General features: G+C 39.6%; 1 protein-coding gene across 1 annotated transcript in view; it reads right to left on the minus strand.

Moving 5' to 3' along the window:
* Nucleotides 1-6,960: 6,960 nt before the first annotated feature.
* The window catches only part of LOC149182120 (Small GTP-binding protein), a 188,200-nt gene continuing 173,372 nt past the window's right edge, over nucleotides 6,961-21,788 (minus strand). Inside the window, exon 11 of the mRNA XM_089416765.1 lies at nucleotides 6,961-7,662. Coding sequence (XP_089272891.1) covers nucleotides 7,497-7,662 — 166 coding nt within the window. The 3' untranslated portion in view covers nucleotides 6,961-7,496. The remainder of the gene's footprint in view (nucleotides 7,663-21,788) is intronic.

Raw genomic sequence — 21,788 nt, forward strand, 5'->3', positions numbered from 1 at the left:
TCATGACGAGACGACATCAAATCCAAAACCTTCTAATCTACCATGACATATGATCATTTGGATGCAGGTGAAGAGAGAGGCAGCAGGGCTGTGATGCGGGATGATGGCTTCGAGAAACTGAGAGATGGAGATAAACAATCTAAGTCAATAGTGACTGTCTACAAGGTCTGGCTCGGCTGGGAGGCAAAATTACGCAAATCTTGGGAGGGACAATCTGGGCTGTAAGAGGGCAAGGCAAGCATGCTCTGTGCATTTTCTTGAACGAACAGTCAACAGGGGCTAGACAGCCAGATTTGTGCAATTCTCCAGAGGAACGGGCCGGGCTACATGAAGGGTCAGTAAGCAGGGATTGCACAGTTTTTCTAGGGAAGTACCCGAGAGACTAATAGCCAAAACTGCGCAATTCCCAGAGGGAATTGCCAGTTGGCTGCTGGGTCACTGGTAGCGAAAACTGCGCAATTCCCAGAGGGAACTGTCATTTGGTTGTTGAGTCACTGGTAGCCAAAATTATGCAATTCCTAGAGGGAACTGCCAGTTGGCTGTTGGGGTCACTGGCAGCGAAAACTGCGCAATTCCCAAAGGGAACTGCCAATGGGCTGCTAGGGTCACTAGCAGCCAAAACTGTGCAATTCCCAGAGGGAACTGCCAGTTGGCTACTGGGGTTACTAGCAGCCAAAACTGCACAATTCCTAGAGAGAACTAGCAGTTGGCTGCTCAGTCACTCACAACAGAAACTGAGCAATTCATGGAGGGAACAGGCAATCTGCTGCTAGGAGTTGTTGTCTGGGAAAACTGCACTGAGGCCGGGAGGCCGGCCTACTGATCATCTATGCCCAATTTCTGAGCTGAGATGACTGATGGGTAGCGGAAATCCTGCTCTTGAGCACTACGCAATTTCTGAGATGAACAGGCGGTTGATTGTTCGAATGATTGACTGGGAAAAGTGCGCAATTTTCTGAAAGAGACAGGGACGAGCACTTGTTGTCTGTTTAGCCTGTCTGCGCAATCTCCTCAATCAGTTGAATGGGTGAGGTCGATGGCCTTTGCGCAATTTTTTAGGGGAGTCAGTCCCGGGGTGGCTGTCGGGTCCGATTGTCTAGGTGGCCAGCATGAGAGTTGATTGAGTTGCTTGCAAGCAACGCAGCTTGAAGGACTAGCTTGGTGCTTCTGCGCTATTGTGGTTGACAGTCGATCGAGTCAAAAGCAAGGTGATGGTCCGGTGGTCAGTGAGGAGTCTAGTCATCAGAAATTCAACAAAAATGACTAAGTGTGTGAACAGTCGAAAGATGCATATGTGATCATACGAACACACACTAGCATGACTCGACGACGAAACGACCGAACCATCCAGACACATGTTCAACATGACTGACCGACGGTGCAAGTGACAAGCGCGACACTCGTGATTGATCGTTCATGATCGAGACGATGCTTGCGCAACAGTGAATGTGACTTCGTGTGTGTGAGTGCAACAAATGCTTCCATGGTGAACACAACAAACACATACAATGCAAAGACTTTGAGCATAACCAGAACATGATCGCAAGCATGACTTAGACATCAACATGTAGGGACTTGAATGCAATAAACAAGCAAGGCAAATGTAAAGAATCACACAAGCTCACGAAGTGGACCAGAGTGTGTGCAGTCATCAAGTGAAACTCTTCAAGGGAGGCTCTGAAATTGGTGCAGGCCAAAATTTTGGAGTGTGGTTGTAACCACTACAACAGTCCCATGAATCATCCCTCATGATGGAACTATACTCTTCCACCATGGTGTCCCTCCAACCTTGCTAGTTTGCTCCTCCTCAAAGGTGGAAGGCTCGAACTCAATGTTGTTGCTCATTAAGACCATATAACTAAAAAATCAGGTTGGTGGTCTACTCTCCCTGAAAGCGCTGCTACAAGCCTCCACATGCTCCTTAGCATCTCTCAACGTCTGCTCAGTCCATCTCAGCATCCTCCTTACAGAGATCGAAGGAACCTCTCACTCCTCCTGATTAGAAGATTGTGTCCATATTGCTAGTGTTGTTGGTCCCTCATCAACATGTGGATCCTCTCACTCTCAATCCTCTTCCACTACTATATATGTCTCATGTGACCTCTGAAAGGTCCCACCCTCCTCAAATTTGACATCCCTCCTAACCACTATCTTCCTATGTCCTAGAATGTAGACCTTGTAGGCCATTGAAGTCTCACTATATCCAACAAAAACGCCCATATCTAATGAGGGTTATAGTTTAGTCCTCTTCTCTAAAGGAATGTGGACATACATTGGACTACCAAAGATGCACAAATGACTTGCCTTTGGTTCAACTCCTATAAAATCCTCCTCAAGAATCATGTCTTCCACTACCATGTGAGGACTCCTTTTCTACAAGTATACATTCATATTACATACCTTCAGCCACAAGAACATAGGCCTTGGCTACTCCAACTATACTCCTGGCCTTCCTCTCTACCACTTCATTCTACTACAAATTATAGTGCATCGTCAACTCTGTCTTGATTCTTGCTTCCCTGTAGAAATATTTAAAATCGTTGGAAGTATACTCACCCCCATTGTCTGAACTTAGGACCTTGATCTTCTTCCTAGCCTGATTTTCTACAAGAGATTTGAACTCTCAAGACTAATTGAAGACCTCATCCATGGCCTTCAAAAAGTAAATCCATGTCCTCTTGGAATAGTCACCTATGAATGTCACAAAATAACTACATCCTGAGATAGAATCCAATGGCATAGGACCACAGATATTAGAATACCCCAAATCGACTAACATATCATGGATCATAGCCTTGGGTTCTCTTACTATACTCTGATTCTTCCTTTTTGCCACTCCATTCCATTGTGGATTGTAGGGCATCGTAAGTTATGCTTTGATTCCTGCTTCCTTGCAAAAATCCTTAAACACATTAAGGTATACTCACCCCATTGTGTGATCTTAGGGCCTAGATCTTCTTCCTAGTTTGGTTCTCCTTGAGATCTTTGAACTCTTGAAACTAACTGAAGACCTCATTCTTGGATTTCAGGAAGTAAAACTACATCCTCATGGAATAGTCACCTATTAATGTCACAAAGTAACTACATCCTGAGATAGACTCCACTAACATAGGACCACGGATGTTGAAATCCACCAAATCCAACACACCCTTGGACTAGGTCTCACTGCTAACAAATTTTGCCTATACAGACATGATCATGCTCTATACTGGACTCTGGTAAACCAATGATGATCCCCCATAATAGTGGTAGAGCCCTTTAGTGTAGATGTCTCACCCTCCTATGCCAAATCTCACTATCATCGTCATTGTAATGTACTAGGGATTTCACTAGTTGTCCTCTCAACAGATACATGTTATTCTCCCTGGTTCCTATAACTCACCTCACACTAGGATCAGCCCCTTTCAGCCTAAAAACTACCTCACCTCTCGTGAAACTAACCTCAAGTGCGTTATCCTCCATGGTCAAAACTGAGAGTAAATTCTTTTCCAACCCAAGTACGTTCATGACCTCCTTCACCTCCATAAGACTCCCCAACTCTCTTTGGAACTATACGTTGTCGATGCCCTCCATTATATACCTGGTGTTGTCACCAAGCTCCACATGTAGATCTTTGTGCTCCTTGGCCATACTAATGAAGACATCACGAGATCCCATCATGTGACAAGATGCTCCATTGTCCACAAAACACACCCCTCTTGTAATGGTGCCAGAAAGACATAATACTAGAGCAAATGCCTTCTCAGTTTTTTTCCACCAACTCATCCATCTGTGCAAATGCAGTTGTTGTTGTCTTCCCCTTTCCTTTCTTCTTGTTAGGACATTTTGTGACATAATGACCAAACTTAGGACATTTAAAGCACTTGATCTTGCTCATGTCTTTCTTCCCTTGTGAAGGTGCTCCTCGACTCTAGTTCTACTTGCCTTTACCCTTGCCCTTCTTTGCATGCCCAATAAGAGCAAGGTTCTCCTCATCTCCACCTTTGCACTGCCCACCAAGTATGGATTCCTCCCAAATCTCCTTTTGGATGAAATCATCCCATAATTTGACCCACTCAAGAAGCTTATCTTTGGCTAGGATACCTGTCACAAATGTAGCCCACTACTTGGTACACCCTTTCAGTTTTACTTTTACAAGCTCCAACTTATCCACCTCTTCCCCAACAATTGAATGTTCATCACAAACATGTTGAATCATTGTGAAAGTATGAGGCCATAATCTCATATTTGTTCATCTTAATGTTATTTAGCTTCTCTCTTAGCACCATCTTTATGTTCAAGCTTTCACTCTGGCACAGCTTTGTCAAGGTCACCCACATTTCATTAGTTGAATCCTTCTTTGTTATGTGATGGATTTTATGATCCTTTACACCATCCAAAATGATGCCCCTGACTTTTATACCTTTTATCTAATGTTCAACTACTTGAGTATCATCCAAAGGAACTTGAATCTCTTGGCTTGCAAATTCAATGGACTAAAGTTTGTAATGCCCTCCAACCTATCTTCATACCTCAGACTTGATGATGCCATATTACAAAATCGGCTTTAGCCACAAAACCCTCAAAATAAAATTCTGTTGTTAAAACCCTTATGCCACTAATCTTCCTTCTTCAAAGTTCATAGTGCTATGATACCAGTGTAATTCTTTTATACATGATCTGATTTATTTTACTTCAACAATTTTATAAAAAAACTCTCAAATAAATTCTTAAATTGTTGATAAAACAAACACATTGATATATTAACTTGTAAAATTAAATTGCAGTTGAAAACAACATGAGAAATGAGACATAAGAGAACATAAAACTCATTGAATCAATCTTCCTTCACTTTATTAAACTATGGAAATTTCCAAAACCACAGAGAAATTTTCAATTGTATGAAAACCTGCAACTCAGCCCCCAAGGAAATTGACCTATGGGAATTCAACCTATTAGCTAGGAATTGGCCCCAAGAAATTATCGGCTTCCTTTGAAGTTGCTTAACCTCCTCATCTTGCTCATGGCCTCCTCAAACCTCTTGTACAACCTGCACACCTATGCAACTCAGTCTCTCTGGATAATTTGGTGGCCTCAAAAATTGGCCTTGCCTTTTTACAACTGGACTTCCTTGAATTTCTTCCTAAAATCCTTTCAACAATCTCCCTATATTCTCCTCAATCAAATCGAGCCTCTCACTCTTGAGAAAATCACTTCCTCAATGTAATGTGTCTTCACCTCTCCCCGAGGCTTATTTTACAATTTCATTAAGCCAAAATCCCCAACCTTAATCTCCTAAATAAACAATGGCTAGGATTAAATCCTAAGTCTCACTAGAGATCAGCGATTGAGATTATATCTAAGTCACTTAAATAATTTAACTATTTATCCTAAGAACTTTGGCCTAATAGTCCACAATAATTAATTAAAGTAATGATTATATATTTTCTAAATTAACCTTAGGAAAGTCCCCCAAGGAGGGTCCCCTTCAACCGCCTTCCCCCCGACCCCTTACCATTCTGGTTTCCCTTCAAGTAAAACTAGTGGCAGAAAATTTTTGGTCTATGTAATCGTCATTTGACATAATGCAAAGTACCTAACTTCAACCAAAAAAAAAAAAAAAAACCTTAGGAAAGAAATAATAGAATCACTTACTCCACCAAGAAAGCACATTAAGAGGCAATCAAATAGCTTCTACATGCCAAGACACCAAGCCAATGAAGAAGACCTTCTAAGGCTCCAAAAAAATCAGCATGCATTATGAATTCCACGGCTACATGCTTAAAGTATGTTTCATAGGACCATGAGGACCACCTAAACGGCTATCCAAGAGGTATATCAACATGATCATTATCACTAGAGTCTTTTGGGAAAGGTCCCAAACAATGGTATTGTTGGGTCCACAAAAAAGAGTTATTCGAGAGCTATGCCATTGCACGCAACATTGTGCAAGGAATCTTTTGAGATAGATCTCTGGCAATGGCACTCATTGGCCCCATACTTTTTTTTACTTCGATGGGAGTTTTACTGCTATCTAAGTATCATCACACCAATGAAACTCCAAATTTGTGATATTCTAAAAGATTTTTTAACTCCACCATTTAGGCTACATAGGCTAGGGTTCATAGGTTTCTAAGAGTAAAGGGGTGTCAGCATAGTTCTGTGATATGCCAGAAGGTTTCCAACCATAGTACTTGAGTGAAACTTTCCTTGAGCTAAGGAGGATAGGCCATTCTCTTAGCCATAATACTAGATTCCCTATGACATGAGTGATCTTTGAGTGTTGATCTTAGTGTACTATAGCAAGAAGATAGTTGGTAGGTTTAAGGATGGTTTCAGGTGTGCGTAGGGGTCTTTTGATGTAGTCAAGTGTAGTCAACAACTCACTAGTGGACCTTATTTAATAAGGCAAATTAGATTGGTTTACTATGGACTCGAACTAACTAGGGGTCCTTATTTAATAGAGATGGACACAACAGACTAAGTGACAACCTATCCCTTAACTATGGGAGTTAGCGTGCAACCCTAACAACAAAGGTGTTTACTTTTATCTAGATAAATTAATTTTACTTGATATTAAGAATATGCATTATTTTTTTTGTCAAACACACAGTCCCATGTGCAATACCAGCAAAGGATGTTGCAATTATAGTCGTTGTATCTTCTCGTCTTACATTATTCCAGAATAGTAACCCAGCAAAATTATACTCCATCATGATCTGCTCAGTTGACACACCCCAAAGTCCAATAGAAAATAACGAATCTGAACGCACTTGTATTCATTAACGCACACTCACCACCAAACCCAAACAATCTTGGTTCTTATACTTCACAATGAGAATATAGCATGCTACATTGTCACATTTAATCATTCAATGCTAAAAGATCATCAGTCCCAAAGAAGAATGTTCTGAAAATCTACACATCAAATAAAAAATATATCAGAAACCAAACCAACCTAATCCATCAAAAAACACCATATAGTACTTTCCAAGAATGTTCCAGATCCTCTTATGATCAGGCCTTCTGAATTTTTTATTACTTTTGGCACAGATTAAGATCATAGTTATTTCTTGACGATGAATTTATAACTCTAGTCTCTGGTCACAAATCAATTGTGTTTACAAATAGATTGTTTAGCATTGTGCATAAATAAGTCATCTTCTACTTGGCTGTAACCATAATTAACTGAACAGAACCTGTACAGTGCAGATTTTTACCTATAGGAGACACCAATATTTATATATGGTTTTTTGGTTAAAACTGTAACTCCTTGGCCAAACAAACACTGAGTTTTGTAAAAAAAATTGCTTGCTTAATTCCTCAATAAGATTTTGGAAACTCAGTCATCCTTGAATACACCGATGAATACAAGATTTTCCGAAGTTGTCAGTGAATGGCCTGAAATGACTTGAGCTTTCATAGGAATGCATCTTGCCTTCTTGAAAATAATATCTCACTTTATCAAGCTAAATAGTTTGGAAAATTACATAGCAGGTAGTTCTCTAAATTGATGTTTATGAGACTTTCAGCAACTGGTGGAAAGCCTCTTGTGGTATATCAACCGATCCAACCCGTTTCATCCGCTTCTTGCCTTCTTTTTGCTTCTCTAGAAGCTTTCGTTTTCTGGATACATCACCTCCATAGCATTTTGCAAGAACATTTTTCCTCAATGCTGACAGTCTGCATCATCATCCGCCATTATTATCAAACTTAGACATGTAGGAATATGGAAGGAATAAGAAAGCCATAACCAGAAGAGAAGTAAATAAAAAATATAAAGAAATTGTTTACTCAAAAAGGAGAGTCGCTGACAATTTAAAAGGCTTCATGCATAATTATACAAGTTGGAAATCAAAAGGACTATGTAAATGACAGACTCCACATAATACTTGTTTATGAGCCATCATCACACACTAGTAATTATTATTTTGAATGTTGATACTATAAAGCCTCTCTCAACACACAATCACTGAACAGATAACAGACGAACATAACCACCCCCCGATCACACACTAGTAATGACTATTATTTTGAATGCTTATACTCTAAAACCTCTCTCAACACAATCCATTCCCCTCCATTCCTTGGAAGGTGGATCATCTTCACAATGTGGTGCACCAAATTTTTTGCAAGCTACTGAAGGAGTAGGTTTCTTCGGTTCTGGTCTAGAGACGATGAAACTGAAGGGATTTTCTCCTGGCTCCAACTCTCTGCAGAAGAGACGCAAACAAAGAAAGACCACTCGCTCTTGAGGCTCCTTATCATTGACAGTGGGAAAGGATATTTTGGAGAACTACATGAAACTCTGGTTGGTAATTTTTATGGTTGTAGAATCAATATGAGACTTATGTTCCTAGACACAACAAAATTGGGCATCAGTTCTGGGATATCAGCTTTTAAACCACTACTTGCCATGGGGCTCATCCTTTTTCATTTTTTGGAGCGATGTGCATGCTCATAAAATTCTGTCACAGAGGTGTTTTTAATCATAGCATGTTAGGACCAGTGTTTTAAAAACTGGCCGGTTTGAACCAGTAACCGGTCAAACCGGCCGGTTCACTAGCCCACCAGGTCAAACCAGCAGAAAACCCCAGTTTGACCCCTCCCTTCGCCAAAAAATTAGAAAAATTGGTCCTAACCAGCCGGTTTAGGATGGAACCGGCCGGTTTATGGTCAAACCAGCCGATTTATTGCCAAGGCAACCATAAACCCCACAGAATGCATTTTTTGAGTTTTGAAGTTGTTTTGAGGGAAATTTGGGGTTGTTTTCCTCCAAATATAGTCCCTCCAAGAAAAACATGCCTACCCTCTCATTTTCCTGACACATCTCAACCCTAGCAATGTTGGCAATTAATGGTAATGTTAAATTATTAAAGTAAAAGGATGAGTAAAAGTGACATTTCCTTTAATATGTCACTTTTACTCGTCCTTTTACTTAAATTTTTAGCATTACCATGAAATAACTCGGGATGTTTGAGAGTGGTTTCGACCTCATTGGATTTCATATGGAGAAACTAGAATTTTAGATTTCACTCAAAATTCAGCAAACTTAATGGTTTTCAGGATTTCATAGTTTGGGGGTTTGCAATGTTTCCATTTGATTCTATCATGAGTAAGGGTATGAGATTGGCATTTGATCAAGAGAATTAAGCCCTTTAAGAACCTTGATGTTGGTGGCATTGATTGTTGAACTTTGTTGATGTTGGTGGTATTGATTGTTGAACTCCTCTACCATGTCCTTAACAAGAATGCACTCTTCACTCAAAGGAAAACAACCAGTTAGGCATGCTAATCTTTTTCTACCACATAATAAGGTTGAAGAGATGAACCCTTCACTCAAACCAAAATCATTGGTTAGGCATGTTAAACCTTTTCAATTTCTATCATGTTATAAGGTTGAGCAATCCAAGTCTAAAGACTCTAAGCTACATGATGTTTATGTATCTCTTGTTGATGATGTTTATGTATTTCAAGTAGGATTGAATCAATGATGAGTTTCATGAGTGACCATGTTGATCAGTGATTTGTAGTTTTGATGTCTATTTTTGCTACTTCTACTAAAGTTGTAGAGGAGTTTTAGGAGTCCTCAAACTCTGAGCCATATTTTTTATGTAGCTCATGTTGATGATCTCTTGTCTAGTAGTGGCGAAGAGTTTGATCATGATGAGGAGTGATCATGTTGTTGATCACTGATATGTAGACTTGTAGTAGGTCAGTGACCCCAGAGTTTAGAGCATTGTTTTTGGACTCTAGAGGCCATTTAGAGCCTCATTTATTATGTATTTTGTTGTGGATATGTATTGCACTCGATGCCATTTTGATATATTCACCTTTACATGGTATATAGATGAGCAAACCTTGCATATTTTGTTTCTATTGGCTTGGGATCATGGTTTTAAATCTTAAAAATAGTTTCTTTTCATTAAAAAATAATTATTTAATCTATTTTTTAAAAACCGGTGCGTTTAGACCTTACCAGTCCCGGTTCGACCGGTTTCGGATCGAAACCCGGTTCAATAGCTGGACCGGTCCGGTCACTGGTTCCGGTTTTTAAAACATTGGTTAGGACTCAAACCCTAACACCTACTTTTTGATGCATGAACGAATATGAACTGAATATCCCTATTTGGGTCAAGCACCACAATCTTCCCTTAGAGTTGCGGAAAGAAGATGGGTTTAAATCCATTGGCAATGCCATATGGTCTTACATTATGGGAGATCCAAACCATCTAGAGAGCAGTGTCTACTTAGTGGCTCAGATTTTGGTCGCCATCGACACCAGGCAAGGTTTATTCAAATCCTTCCAAATTATTAACAATCATCTCCCTCTTTCACTCGAACATTAGATTATTTGGATGTTCCTTTTGGATGCTACAGATATCACAACTATTGAAGAATCTAGGGAAATTTAACATTAATGATTCTTCCTTCTATGATAACTGCTTGTGATGTCTTTTGCTTACTTGAGTTAACTTCTTTATGTTAGTGTGTTCTTCAATCATCAAACAGTTATCAAAACAAGAAGATCAACAAAATGCAAGTACACAAGATGTAGGCTCCAAGCCAGGGCAAAACCTCTCCTCTTGAGAGGAAAACCCTTCAATCTCTTCTTATAGATATTTAATTGACGAATACCAAGACCCTTGACAAAGATACTTGACACAAGTTTACCTCCAAGACACTTGTCACTATCTCATGCACTCTTCGGCCTTCATATCACAGTCTTCCTTCTTCACACTGTATTACTTCAGTCCTTCTCCTTCGCACTGTTATGGCACTGTCACTTGGAGAGTCTCGGTCTCCTTTTCTTCGCAGTCCTAGACTCAGTCCTCGGCTTCCAATGATTTCTTCGTCTAGTCCCAGAGAGCCTCTCTGACTTCGGTATTTTGTCTATCACAGTTCAACGCTTAATATAGCCCTTAACTGTGTTAACATTGTCTTGGGATAGTCTTCAGCCCTTCGCTAATGTGACAGTGATTAGACAAAAATAGCTCGAGAACACAAGAGATATGTACGCACTTGTATCTTCCTTCCTTACTCACTGTAATACCCCTTCTCTTCTTCGCTCTTAGATCAGAGATGTCTGAGATTGCTTGTCGTTTATGAGGTGAGGTCACTATATATATATATATATATATATATATATATATATATATATAGTGACTTATGCTTGCTATTTAGGCCGACATGAGATCCTGGAGATAAGCCAACATTTCCTTAAGGAGAATATTGTCTTCCTTTTAGCCGACTGCAAGAGGGATAGTGACAATGTCTTGGAGTGCAATTTTGACATGTGTAACATGACTTCATGACTTCTTTATTATATTTATGACAAGACAACAAATCCTAAAGACATCAAGAAGAAGTCTTTGACCTATGAAAAACACTTCTTGCTCATGAAACCCATGATGCAAGGAATACAATAAATACATTTGTTTCTTCTTTACATAAAATCATAATTACAAGTCACAATGAAGACTGAACCTAGTTACACTTTCTTCAACACTCCCTCTTAACTAGGGAGGTATTCATAAATGGTACATGGCTATTCTCAATACTAAAGAGATTTCACAAGAAGAGTCTGACTAGTAACCCATCTGTATAGCATCATTATAACCAACATTGTCACATAGCAAGGCCTTGACTAACAACTCTATCTCTCAATAGATCAAAGCACAATGTTGGCAAGACCAATAATTATAGACACTTTCATCATTGTCTCTCAAGGTACATACCCACCCAGGTGTTCACGAGAATGACCTTCTAGGACTATTCTTATCTTGGGTCCCGAGACCTTAAAGAATATCAGTCCTCTTGCCTACTCTTATGTTGGATGCCCTACACATCCTCAAAGAGTATCGGATGCCAAATGATTACTTAATCCTCCATTCTTTCTTCCAAAATGAAGACAAGAACGATGTGTCTATCTCTCCCTCTCAACTAGGGAAGATATGTCAACCAATCCAAGCTTGTTTCTAAAATACACAAGCTTCTTATTAGGAAGAGATTTTGTCAGGATATCAACAGTTTGATCATTGGTGAGGATATACTCTAGCTTCAACACACCATCTTGTACTAGCTTTCGAATGTAGTGGTACTTGTTGTTTATGTGCTTCGCTTTCCCATGAAATATCGGGTCCTCAGATAGTCTTATACAGCTGGTATTATCACAATGTATTATGGTAGGGTCCAACGGTCCTGCAAACAAATCAGATAACATCTTCCTTAACCAAACCGCTTCCCTTCTTACTTCATAGGCTGCAATATACTCGTCTTCAACACTACTTAAAGCCATTGTCTCTTGATTTTTTCTCATCCAAGAGACCATGGAGGATCCCAGGCTAAAACATCCTCCAATAGTGCTTCTTCCATCCTTCTCACTGCCTCCCCAATCGGAATCAATAAATCCTTCTAGATGAACATCTTTTCCTTTTTCATACTTTAGGCAATAGTGGATGGTTCCCTGCAGATATCTCAGTATGTGCTTGGCAGCTATCCAATGATCATGTCTTGGCTTTATTTGAAACTGACTGAGAACATTCACTGTAAAACATATGTCTGGCCGAGTATTCACCAGATACATCAGAGAGCCAATTAGTTGTCTGTACTTAGTAGGATCCACTGGACTAGATTCAGAATTTCTTAACATTTTCAAGTTTGTGATCATCGGAGTTGTCATGGGTTTGCATTCCATCATATCAAACTTCTTTAGTAACTCAATCACATACTTTCCTTGTCCCAGGTAGATTTCATTCGGTTCCTGCCAGACTTCCAGTCCCAGATAATAGTGCATAAGTCCTAGATCCTTCATATCAAATTCAGCTGCCAACAACTTCTTACATTCTTGAATTCTTTCTTCAACGCCAGCTATTAGAAGATCATCTACATATGGAAGAATGATGACAGGTTCGTCATTTTCTACTTTGATGTAGAGATTGGGATCTGTCATGCTTTTTCTGAAACCCAACCTTTGCAAGTATGCATCCATTCTGGCATACCATGCCCTAGGAGCTTGCTTGAGGCCATAAAGTGCCTTCTTCAATCTACAAACATGAGTTTCTCTATCCTTTACTTCGAATCCCAATGGTTGTTCTATGTAGACTTCTTCATCTATGGTACCATTCAAGAATGTTGTTTTGACATCCATTTGATGTGCCTTCCATTGCATTGATGATGACAGAGATATCAAAGATCGGATCGTGGTATACCTTGTTGTGGGAGCAAAGGTTTCTTCATAGTCAATGCCTTCTTCTCAAGCCACGAATCTTGCCTTGACTTTATCAATGCTTCCATCTGCAACATTCTTGATCTTATATAGCCACTTAGAGGTTACCATTGATTTGTCTTCCGGTTTTGGGACAATTTCCCAAACTCCATTCTTCATAATAGATCGATATTCCTCATTCATTGCATTCTTCCATTCTTGGTGTTTGGCTGCTTCTTCAAAAGTCGAAGGTTCATCTTCAATAAGCTTTGATATGTATGTTGCATATCCTGACTATCTTTTTGGTTTCTTGATTTCCATGAATGTTCTACTTGTAGTGTGACCTTCTGCTTCTTGAAGTGTAGAAGTTAACTAGTTAGGTCTCTTTTTTCCTTCAGGGAGAGTGATTGGTTCACTGGGACCTTCTTCTTCATGATGAGAGACTTCTCCTTTCTTAGTAACTTCTTCCTCAAATATAGGAAGATCCTCCTCATCAGAATTGGATGGGAGATCCTTGGATTTCCTGAAGGCAATGTTTTCAACAAAAATTACATCTCTGCTTACTTCTAAGCCATGCTCCACGATCAAAAGTTGCCAAAGTTCCTTTGGACTAAAGCAACAAACACAACGGTATATGTTCAAAACAGGCTGCCTCATCAAGATTTGGACAACAAAACTCCCAAGGAAGTATTCATAGGTGTTAAACCTAATATTGGTCATCTCTAGATTTTTGGCTGCCCCATATACTTCCATGTGTCAAAGGACAAAAGAAACAAGCTAGAAGCTACAGGAAGGAAAGGTACGTTTGTTGGATATAGTGAAGATTCCAAAGCATTTAGGATATATATTTATGGTCAACGGAAGGTTATAATTAGCAGGTATGTAACATTCGATGAAGATGTTGCCCTTAGAAAAGCAAGCGACCTCCCTCTACCTCCTCCTCTTGAAGACAAGAGTGATGATATGGATATTCTAGAAGGTCCTTTCATGCCTAAATCTGAGAAGGGCATCTTTGATGATCCCGTGGAGCCTACGGACCCTTTGGATCCTCCTCCATGCGGTCCCTCTACAAGGAAAAGACAACTTTGGCTCGAGGACACTCTACAAGATGTCGAGAAACATGTTGCTCGTGGAACTTTCAGGGAAAGCAAGAAGCCATGCAGGTACCAAGTTTATGTTGTAGCTATGAGTAAGATGATTCAAGCTGAACCAAGTACCTTTGAAGAAGTTGTGAAGGAATAAGTCTGGAAGGATGCAATAGCCAAAGAATATGAGTCTATTATGAAAAATGGCATATGGGATATTGTGCCGAGACCAAAAGGAAGATCTGTGGTAACCTCCAAATGGCTTTATAAGATCAAGCATGGGGCTGATGGAAGCATCAAAAAATACAAGGCAACGTTCGTAGCTCGTGGATTCTCTCAAAAAGGGGGAGAACATTACATTGATATATTTGCTCCTGGAAACAATACACAACCATTCATTGGATAGTAGCCCTTGTTGCCAGTCAGGGATGGTCTCTCCATCAAATGGATGTGAAGACCGCTTTCTTACATGGTTTGTTGCAAGAAGAAGTGTACATTGAACAACCTCCAGGATTTGAAGTTCATCATAGGAAAGCCCATCTATGTCGATTAAAGAAAGCTCTCTATGGATTGAAGCAAGCCCCCATGCTTGGTATGCTCGTATTGAAAGTTATTTGATAAAGTAGGGATTCACAAGGAGCAATGTTGATCCAAACTTGTACTTCAAAACAATCCAAGGTATGCCTCTCATTTTGGTATTATAAATTGATGACTTATTCATGATAGGTGCAAACCATATCATTCTAGAATGTAAGAGGGAGTTGGCTTTCAAGTTCGAGATGAAAGACCTTGGTTTGATGCACTATTTCTGGGACTAGAAGTATGGAAAAAGTCGGGTGAGATTTTCCTTTGGAAAGGAAAATATGTTGTAAAATTGTTGGAAAGATTTGGCATGGTTGAGTGCAAGTCCTTGCCTACACCTACAGAGATGAATTTCAAGAAGCTACGTGGAGAGGCTGACAGACCAGACCTAGAAAACCCCTGTGAGTATAGACAATTGGTTGGTGCTTTGATGTTTCTTGTAAACACTCGCCCTGACATATGTTTCGCAGTTAACACTTTGAACAAGTTTGCGCCTGAGCTTCACCAAGTACATTGGGTTGCTGCCAAGCATGTATTGGGATATCTACCTGGGACTATTAAACTTGGTCTGAGATATGTCATTGGAGACATTAGGGTACATGGATATACAGATGCATATTGGGCTGGTAATGTTGTCAATAGGAAGAGTACTTCCAGATGTTGTTTTAGTCTGGGATCTACCATGATATCATGGATGAGCAGGAAGCAAAAATCCATAGCCCTTAGCACTACTAAGGCCAAGTATATTGCAGCTAGCCTTGCGAGTTGTGAAGTAGTTTGGTTGAGGAAGCTCTTTGGAGAGCTATTTGAGTAGGTTCTAGACACGACAGTCATCTATTGCGACAACAAGAGTGGGATTCGTTTGTCATAGAATCTTATGTTTCACGACAAGTCCAAGCATATCGAGATTATATATCATTACATCTGTGACATGGTGCAAAGAGGAGTTGTGAGACTCCTCCACATTTCAACAAATGAGCAGATAGTCGATATCCTCACCAAGGCTTTGCCAAAAGGGAAGTTCTTGGTCTTCAGAGAGCAGCTTGGACTGGTTGAGATGACCCTTTCGAATAAGGGTTCGGGCTGATCAAGAACACTGAGCAGTGCTCTTCCCCTTGGTTGAGCTCCCAGGGTGTGGAATGGAGCTATAGGGCTCTTGGGGATGAGAGACCTCTAACCAATAGGATGTTGAGACCTGGGATCTCCCCTAGTCAAAGTATGCCCCAGTTAGCGTCCTGCCCACTCTATGGGATAACCTCTCCCATCTGGCCAATGGGTTGAGGGACTTGGGATAGAGTGTGATCCCTACCCCTTGCAGTAGGTGGATCTCGCCCAAGTTGGTGGATGCATGTGTTCTACCATCTAACTCTTTAGGGTTAAGATGGATGATCATGGACAATAGGGTAGAGTGTGATCCTTACCTCCGATAAGTTGATCTCACCTATTGTTAGGGACTTTGGGATAGTGTGTGATCCCCACGCTTGGGGTAGGTTGCTATCGCCCATTGTCTTTGGTTTTGGGTGGTAGCTATGGCTCCCTGATGATGATAATGATGATTTCAGGTGGTAGCAGAGTCTCCCTGATGGTGATAGAGGTAGGGTGGTAGCTGGAGCTCCCCTGCAACATTTCTTCTTCTTTAGATTCGAGAATGTTTAGCATGAGATGAGCAGAGACAAGCAGAGATGGTACATGATGACAGGATGACATGATGATCGATGGACAAATATTGACAGGTGGAATTCTCCCTAGTTGAGAGGGAGTGTTAAATTATGCAACTAGGGTCAAATTCCACTTTGGACAGCTCATTTGATGGAGATAATTATTGTATTGAATTCCTCTTTTCGAGAGGACCAAAATCGACCTAAAGATCACTCAAATCGAACAAGGAGAAGTGTGTTTTTGAATTAAAGCCCACTCATGAGCAAATTGTCAAGGTCAGCTTCAACTTCATGTAGGCTCAAGAAGCCCAAATGACGTGTCTTTTCACCCACATGAATTCGTATAAATACAAGAGACCTTCATCCTCATTTGGCACCACTTCAATCCACAAAACATCTTCTCTCTCCTTCTCCTATTGGTTCGTACAACTTAGAAGTGAAAGTCCTCTCTCTCTCTCTCATGCGAAGTACAAGTGGCTGAATTACAGGGTTGACTGTAGGGCCGAATTACAGAGCTGAATTACAGGGTTGACCAACATTGACCTGGGCATTCTAGGCATGTTTTGACTGTGATTTTTCCACCAAAGATTCGATTTTTACAGGCTGCAACTCTTAGCACTAAAACCGAGTAGTTGTGGGCACTTTGACTAAGGCTGACCGTAGAGTCTAACCGCACGCAACAGAGCAGACGTTGACCAAGTTTGACCATCTGTTTTGGAACTGTTTTGACTTATCTTTGACCAGCTTCAAAGGCCGAATTTGACTGTCCTAGATCGAGCTGTTGAAGGGGTGATTTGACCTTGATTGATTGTTGTTGACTTCATTGGTTAGGGCAGTCAACTACTGTTGACTTTTTGCAGATTTGACAGTCAACTAGATGTGCCTTTTTCTTCATCATTTTGGCATAGATTTGACTTTACATTGTTGGCATATTGGATATGAATGATGTACTCTCTCTGCTGGACATTTGATGACAATATATTGGAAGAAGATTTGCAAGGGTTTTCCCCATAGTGGGTTTTGCCCTAGTCATAGACCAAAGCTTGTGTCTCTTGTCTCTTGGTTGTCTTTCTTTGTGCATTTGTTTATTTGTTCTATCTACTGTTGCTCTACTGTCATTGAAAATTTGAAGATGTGAAATTGAGAAATTGAATGTTATTGGATATTGTTGAAGTAATAGTTGCAGCATAAAACAAAAAGATGAAAAATTAACAAGGTTACCCTCTATAACCTTAATAGCACTCGCTCACACTTAAGGTTGACTCTTCTCCAACACAAGGGGGACTTCCCTAAAATAGGATTGCTAAGACTATGATAAGGAGGCTCATGGTGAAGTGAAGAGATAGCTTCATAAAACATTACTTTTTGTAGTGTAGTAAAAATAATGGGGTGATGGAGGACAAGGGACTAGTGCCTATCCAATATTGGGCAAAATGGAGTCAAAAGAGCAAATATATGAATGGTCAAGCAGAGTCATGCCACAACAAGCTTTAACTTCTTATTAAATGATGTAGAAAAAAACTTGGAGAGGCCCTAAATTTGCTACTCTCAAATAATGGTGCAAGGGTGAACAATGATGTATTTATTCAACAACTACACTTAACAAGATGATACATGAAAGATAATACATTCAAAAATAAGACATCAAAGGAGATTAAGTGGGGCAAAAAATCTCATATTAAACCCTTTGAATGTCGTAGATATCCCCTTCACAAATAGCCCTTCAAAACAAGTTATTTTAAAGGATTTTTCAGCATCCACCAACAACAATTAGAAATAAAGCATAGCTTTACATATGATAAGCAAGAACCCTAAAAATTTCTATTAAGCCTTCGAAAAGATAGTCAACAAAGCTCGAAGGGGAGAGGCTCCTCATAAATCCAACCATACATAAAATGAAGAGAGCAAACCCTTGCATAGGTTTTTAGCTCTATCTCCTCAATAATAAAATAGTATTTCTTCTCCTATATCCATTAGTTCTCTAATGAATAATAATAATAAATCCTTTTCAACAACTTCATTACTAAAAGTAACAATAAGTTATTAAGATCCACTTCCTTCTCCAATAAGAATCGCTAAAAAATCCAAGGAAATCAATACATCTTCATGTAACCAACTCCATGATACAAGTCAACAATAAATAAATAATGGAGTGGTTATCCAACAATCTCCAAGAATAGCACATGAAAGTGGGATGTAGCCTCTAAATGAGTGGATGCTTGACCATGTCATAACCTAAAGGAAACGACAAAGAATGTAATGGTGTTTGGTGCAACCTCTTATAAAGATGATAAGCCAAGTCAACAATAGATAAAATATCCAAGGTTTGACCATGTCAATATGTCAAGTGATAAAAAAAAATCCTCCAATAGGTGCATTTCCCTAGGTATCCAAATACACAATAAAATAGTCCAAGAGTTGTGCTCCACAAGAAAGGCAGTCCACACATTGGAGAAAACAATAGAATAAGAAGGGATCTCCTCAAAACAAGTGGAAATAACCAACTCCTAATGGCATATTTGATCTCCAAGTTGATGATAAGTCAACAATCTATATAATAATGCCATGAGCCATGATGCTAAGTCAATCAACGCTCAACCAACTCCATGAAGAGGGGATAGACCCATCACCTAGCAATAACATAATAATAAAATCATGATGATGCCTTCGCATGTGTGTCAACAAGGTAAGTGCTCCATATAGAACCATAAATTACATCATAACAAACCCCTTCTAGTGATTCGTGAATAATACCAAGATGAGCTAGGGCACTAAAGAGATAGGCCTTCCTTTATGAAACAAAAGCCAAAACAGTTTTTAAAGGAGTCGTCTAACGAGGCGAATTACCCGGACGGCCAAAAGTGGCCGGAATCCGAGCAAAAAATTTTCAAAAAATCTTGTAGAGGCAGTGTTTGAATCGTGTTTTTGATGGTGGAAATGGATTCAGCACCGTCAAAAACATCTAGGACACCTAAAATTTTGAAGTTTAACAACTACAACTTGGATTTACAAAAATCCTTGCCTATTTTCTCTAAATATGACCGGAATTTCCATAACTTTCCGGGCGACTCCTCCGCCTCGTTAGACTACACGATTTTTAAAGGTTACAATCATCCTCCAAGTGTGTGCCAAGGGTGTGCACTCCACAAAGGATCACAACACGTGTCATGTGGGTCAAAACCCCCTAAGTAAGCTAGGGTGCTCATATGCGGAAGCTCCAACCACATCAATACAATATTAGTTAGATCAATAGATCATGTTGGAACAATGTGAAAAGGTGTTCAATATGCTAGGCACTCTCCAAGCAAGTGTGAAATCCTTATGTAGAAAAAACCTCCAAAGTGCTAAGATAACCATGCCACATAACCATGTCCAACCATTATGATGAGGTAGCATGCTTCATAACCATCAAAAGTATACCGAGAGGGTGATACACCATGCAAATATGAGAAAAGCCATAAAACCATAAGCCAACTAGTAGGATCATCTAACAAAGAGAAGTGAATCTTTTCCAACCAAAACCAACAACTCAACCAAGAAAAGCATCATCTCCAAGCAAAGGAACGAGTGTACACTCAGTCCATCAAAAACTCCTTGGGTACCATGCTACAAATCATATCTTGTTATGAAAATCAAAAGAATTACCCGCATGAAATATGACGAGTAGAAAACTACAAACACCATGCTTGTCCAAAGCTTTTGGCTTTTTGTATTTGAACAAGCATGTGAAATGACCATTCTAGGAGGGTATTAAAGATAATGGTCATATTTAGAGTTTAGATATCTTAATCGAGACTTAGGATTATAATAAGTCTTACTAAATACAGTGATGTAATAATGAGTTATTTGATGTAGTAATCTACGTAGAGTTAGTGGTTAGGTATTTAGAATTTATGTAATGTCCTCGTCCCTACTATATAACAAGATATTGCATCACCTAATCCACCCTTTTGTCATTCTTATGTGTATTTCCATCCACACTTATGTGCATAAAACTTGTTACCCACAAAAAGCGGGGACCACTAGTAGAGCTTCTTTTCTAGTCATCTTCTTTAGCTGGCAGCCAACAACCCCTAAGAGCCATCCATAGCAAATGTGATGTGTCGCGTTATCTCCACTCCATGTATCAGTTATATGTGTCCTCACCCATTTTTCAAGAGAATATGTTAGGTGGGTTATCTGACAGAAAAGGCATGCTTTTCATTATGCAATTGAGTGCTTATGCTTGCTTTTCATTAGACATTTTGGGCATGGATTATTGGCTAACTTGGAAGAAGGAAGGGCTTTGACCATAGTTATGTTCCCTCACCTTAAAAGAGGCTTAATCTTCAATCCTAGTCCCGTGGGATCTCCTATTGATTTTCTAGTGCAATTAGGGCTAGCACAATATTTCTGAAATTTTGATAATTACTTTTGATGTAGATCTTCTTTTATCTTATCCAATATATATCATTCCGCAATTCTACTTCAAAATTCAACAATAAAGAACAGTAGAACAATAGAGATCACAATGCACAAAAGAGAGACAAGATTTACCCTAGGAAAACCCACTACGGGGAAAAACCCAGCAACCTTTTCAATAGAGAAATTCTTCCTGTTCAATAAGAGACACACCTAGACCTATGGTCAAACCTGGTCTTCTCCTCCAAGTCAAGTCACCCAAACTGATCTTGCACTTTGCTTTGTCTAACTAATCCAGAAATTTCAGCCTCCCAGCAGCTGTCCAATAACCCAAAACTTTGGCTCCTAGTAACTGGTCAGTAAACCAAAAAATTTCAGCCCTCCTGCAATAGTTGCCCTAGAAAGATGTGAATCACAAAGATAGAGAGACTAGACCACATGTGTGAGATGCTAGAGAGAGAGAGAGAAAAGATTGCATCCTCCTTTTTCGTCCTTCTTTGTCCTCTTTGTCCTTCATTGCCTTTTCCCAGAAATTGTCTTGAGTGAGGAAGTCGAAATGCCCAAATAAGGAGCTCTAGTTGCCTTTATATAGTAGTCTATCTAGGGTGAATGGACGTTCTCTTGGCCAAGGCCGAGTTGACATGGAGGAGTCGACTTGTCACTTTTGGAGCCAAAAATTTCATTTCAAAAATCCAAATTTACATCTTTTAAAAGTCGCAACGGGACTCTTGACTCAAAATAAAAATAAAAAATCTTTGACTCCAACATTTTTCAATATGCTTTACAATGATAAATATAATTAGATCAAGTGACCAAAAGTACATTATGAAGACCAAACATAGTTACAAATTTAACATCTCCCCTATTGGCCTATGG

The sequence above is a fragment of the Pinus tabuliformis genome, chromosome 3_2 (genome assembly GCF_031772625.1).
Source record: "Pinus tabuliformis cultivar Carrire ecotype Pingquan chromosome 3_2, CPIR1, whole genome shotgun sequence".
Classification (NCBI taxonomy): domain Eukaryota; kingdom Viridiplantae; phylum Streptophyta; class Pinopsida; order Pinales; family Pinaceae; genus Pinus; species Pinus tabuliformis.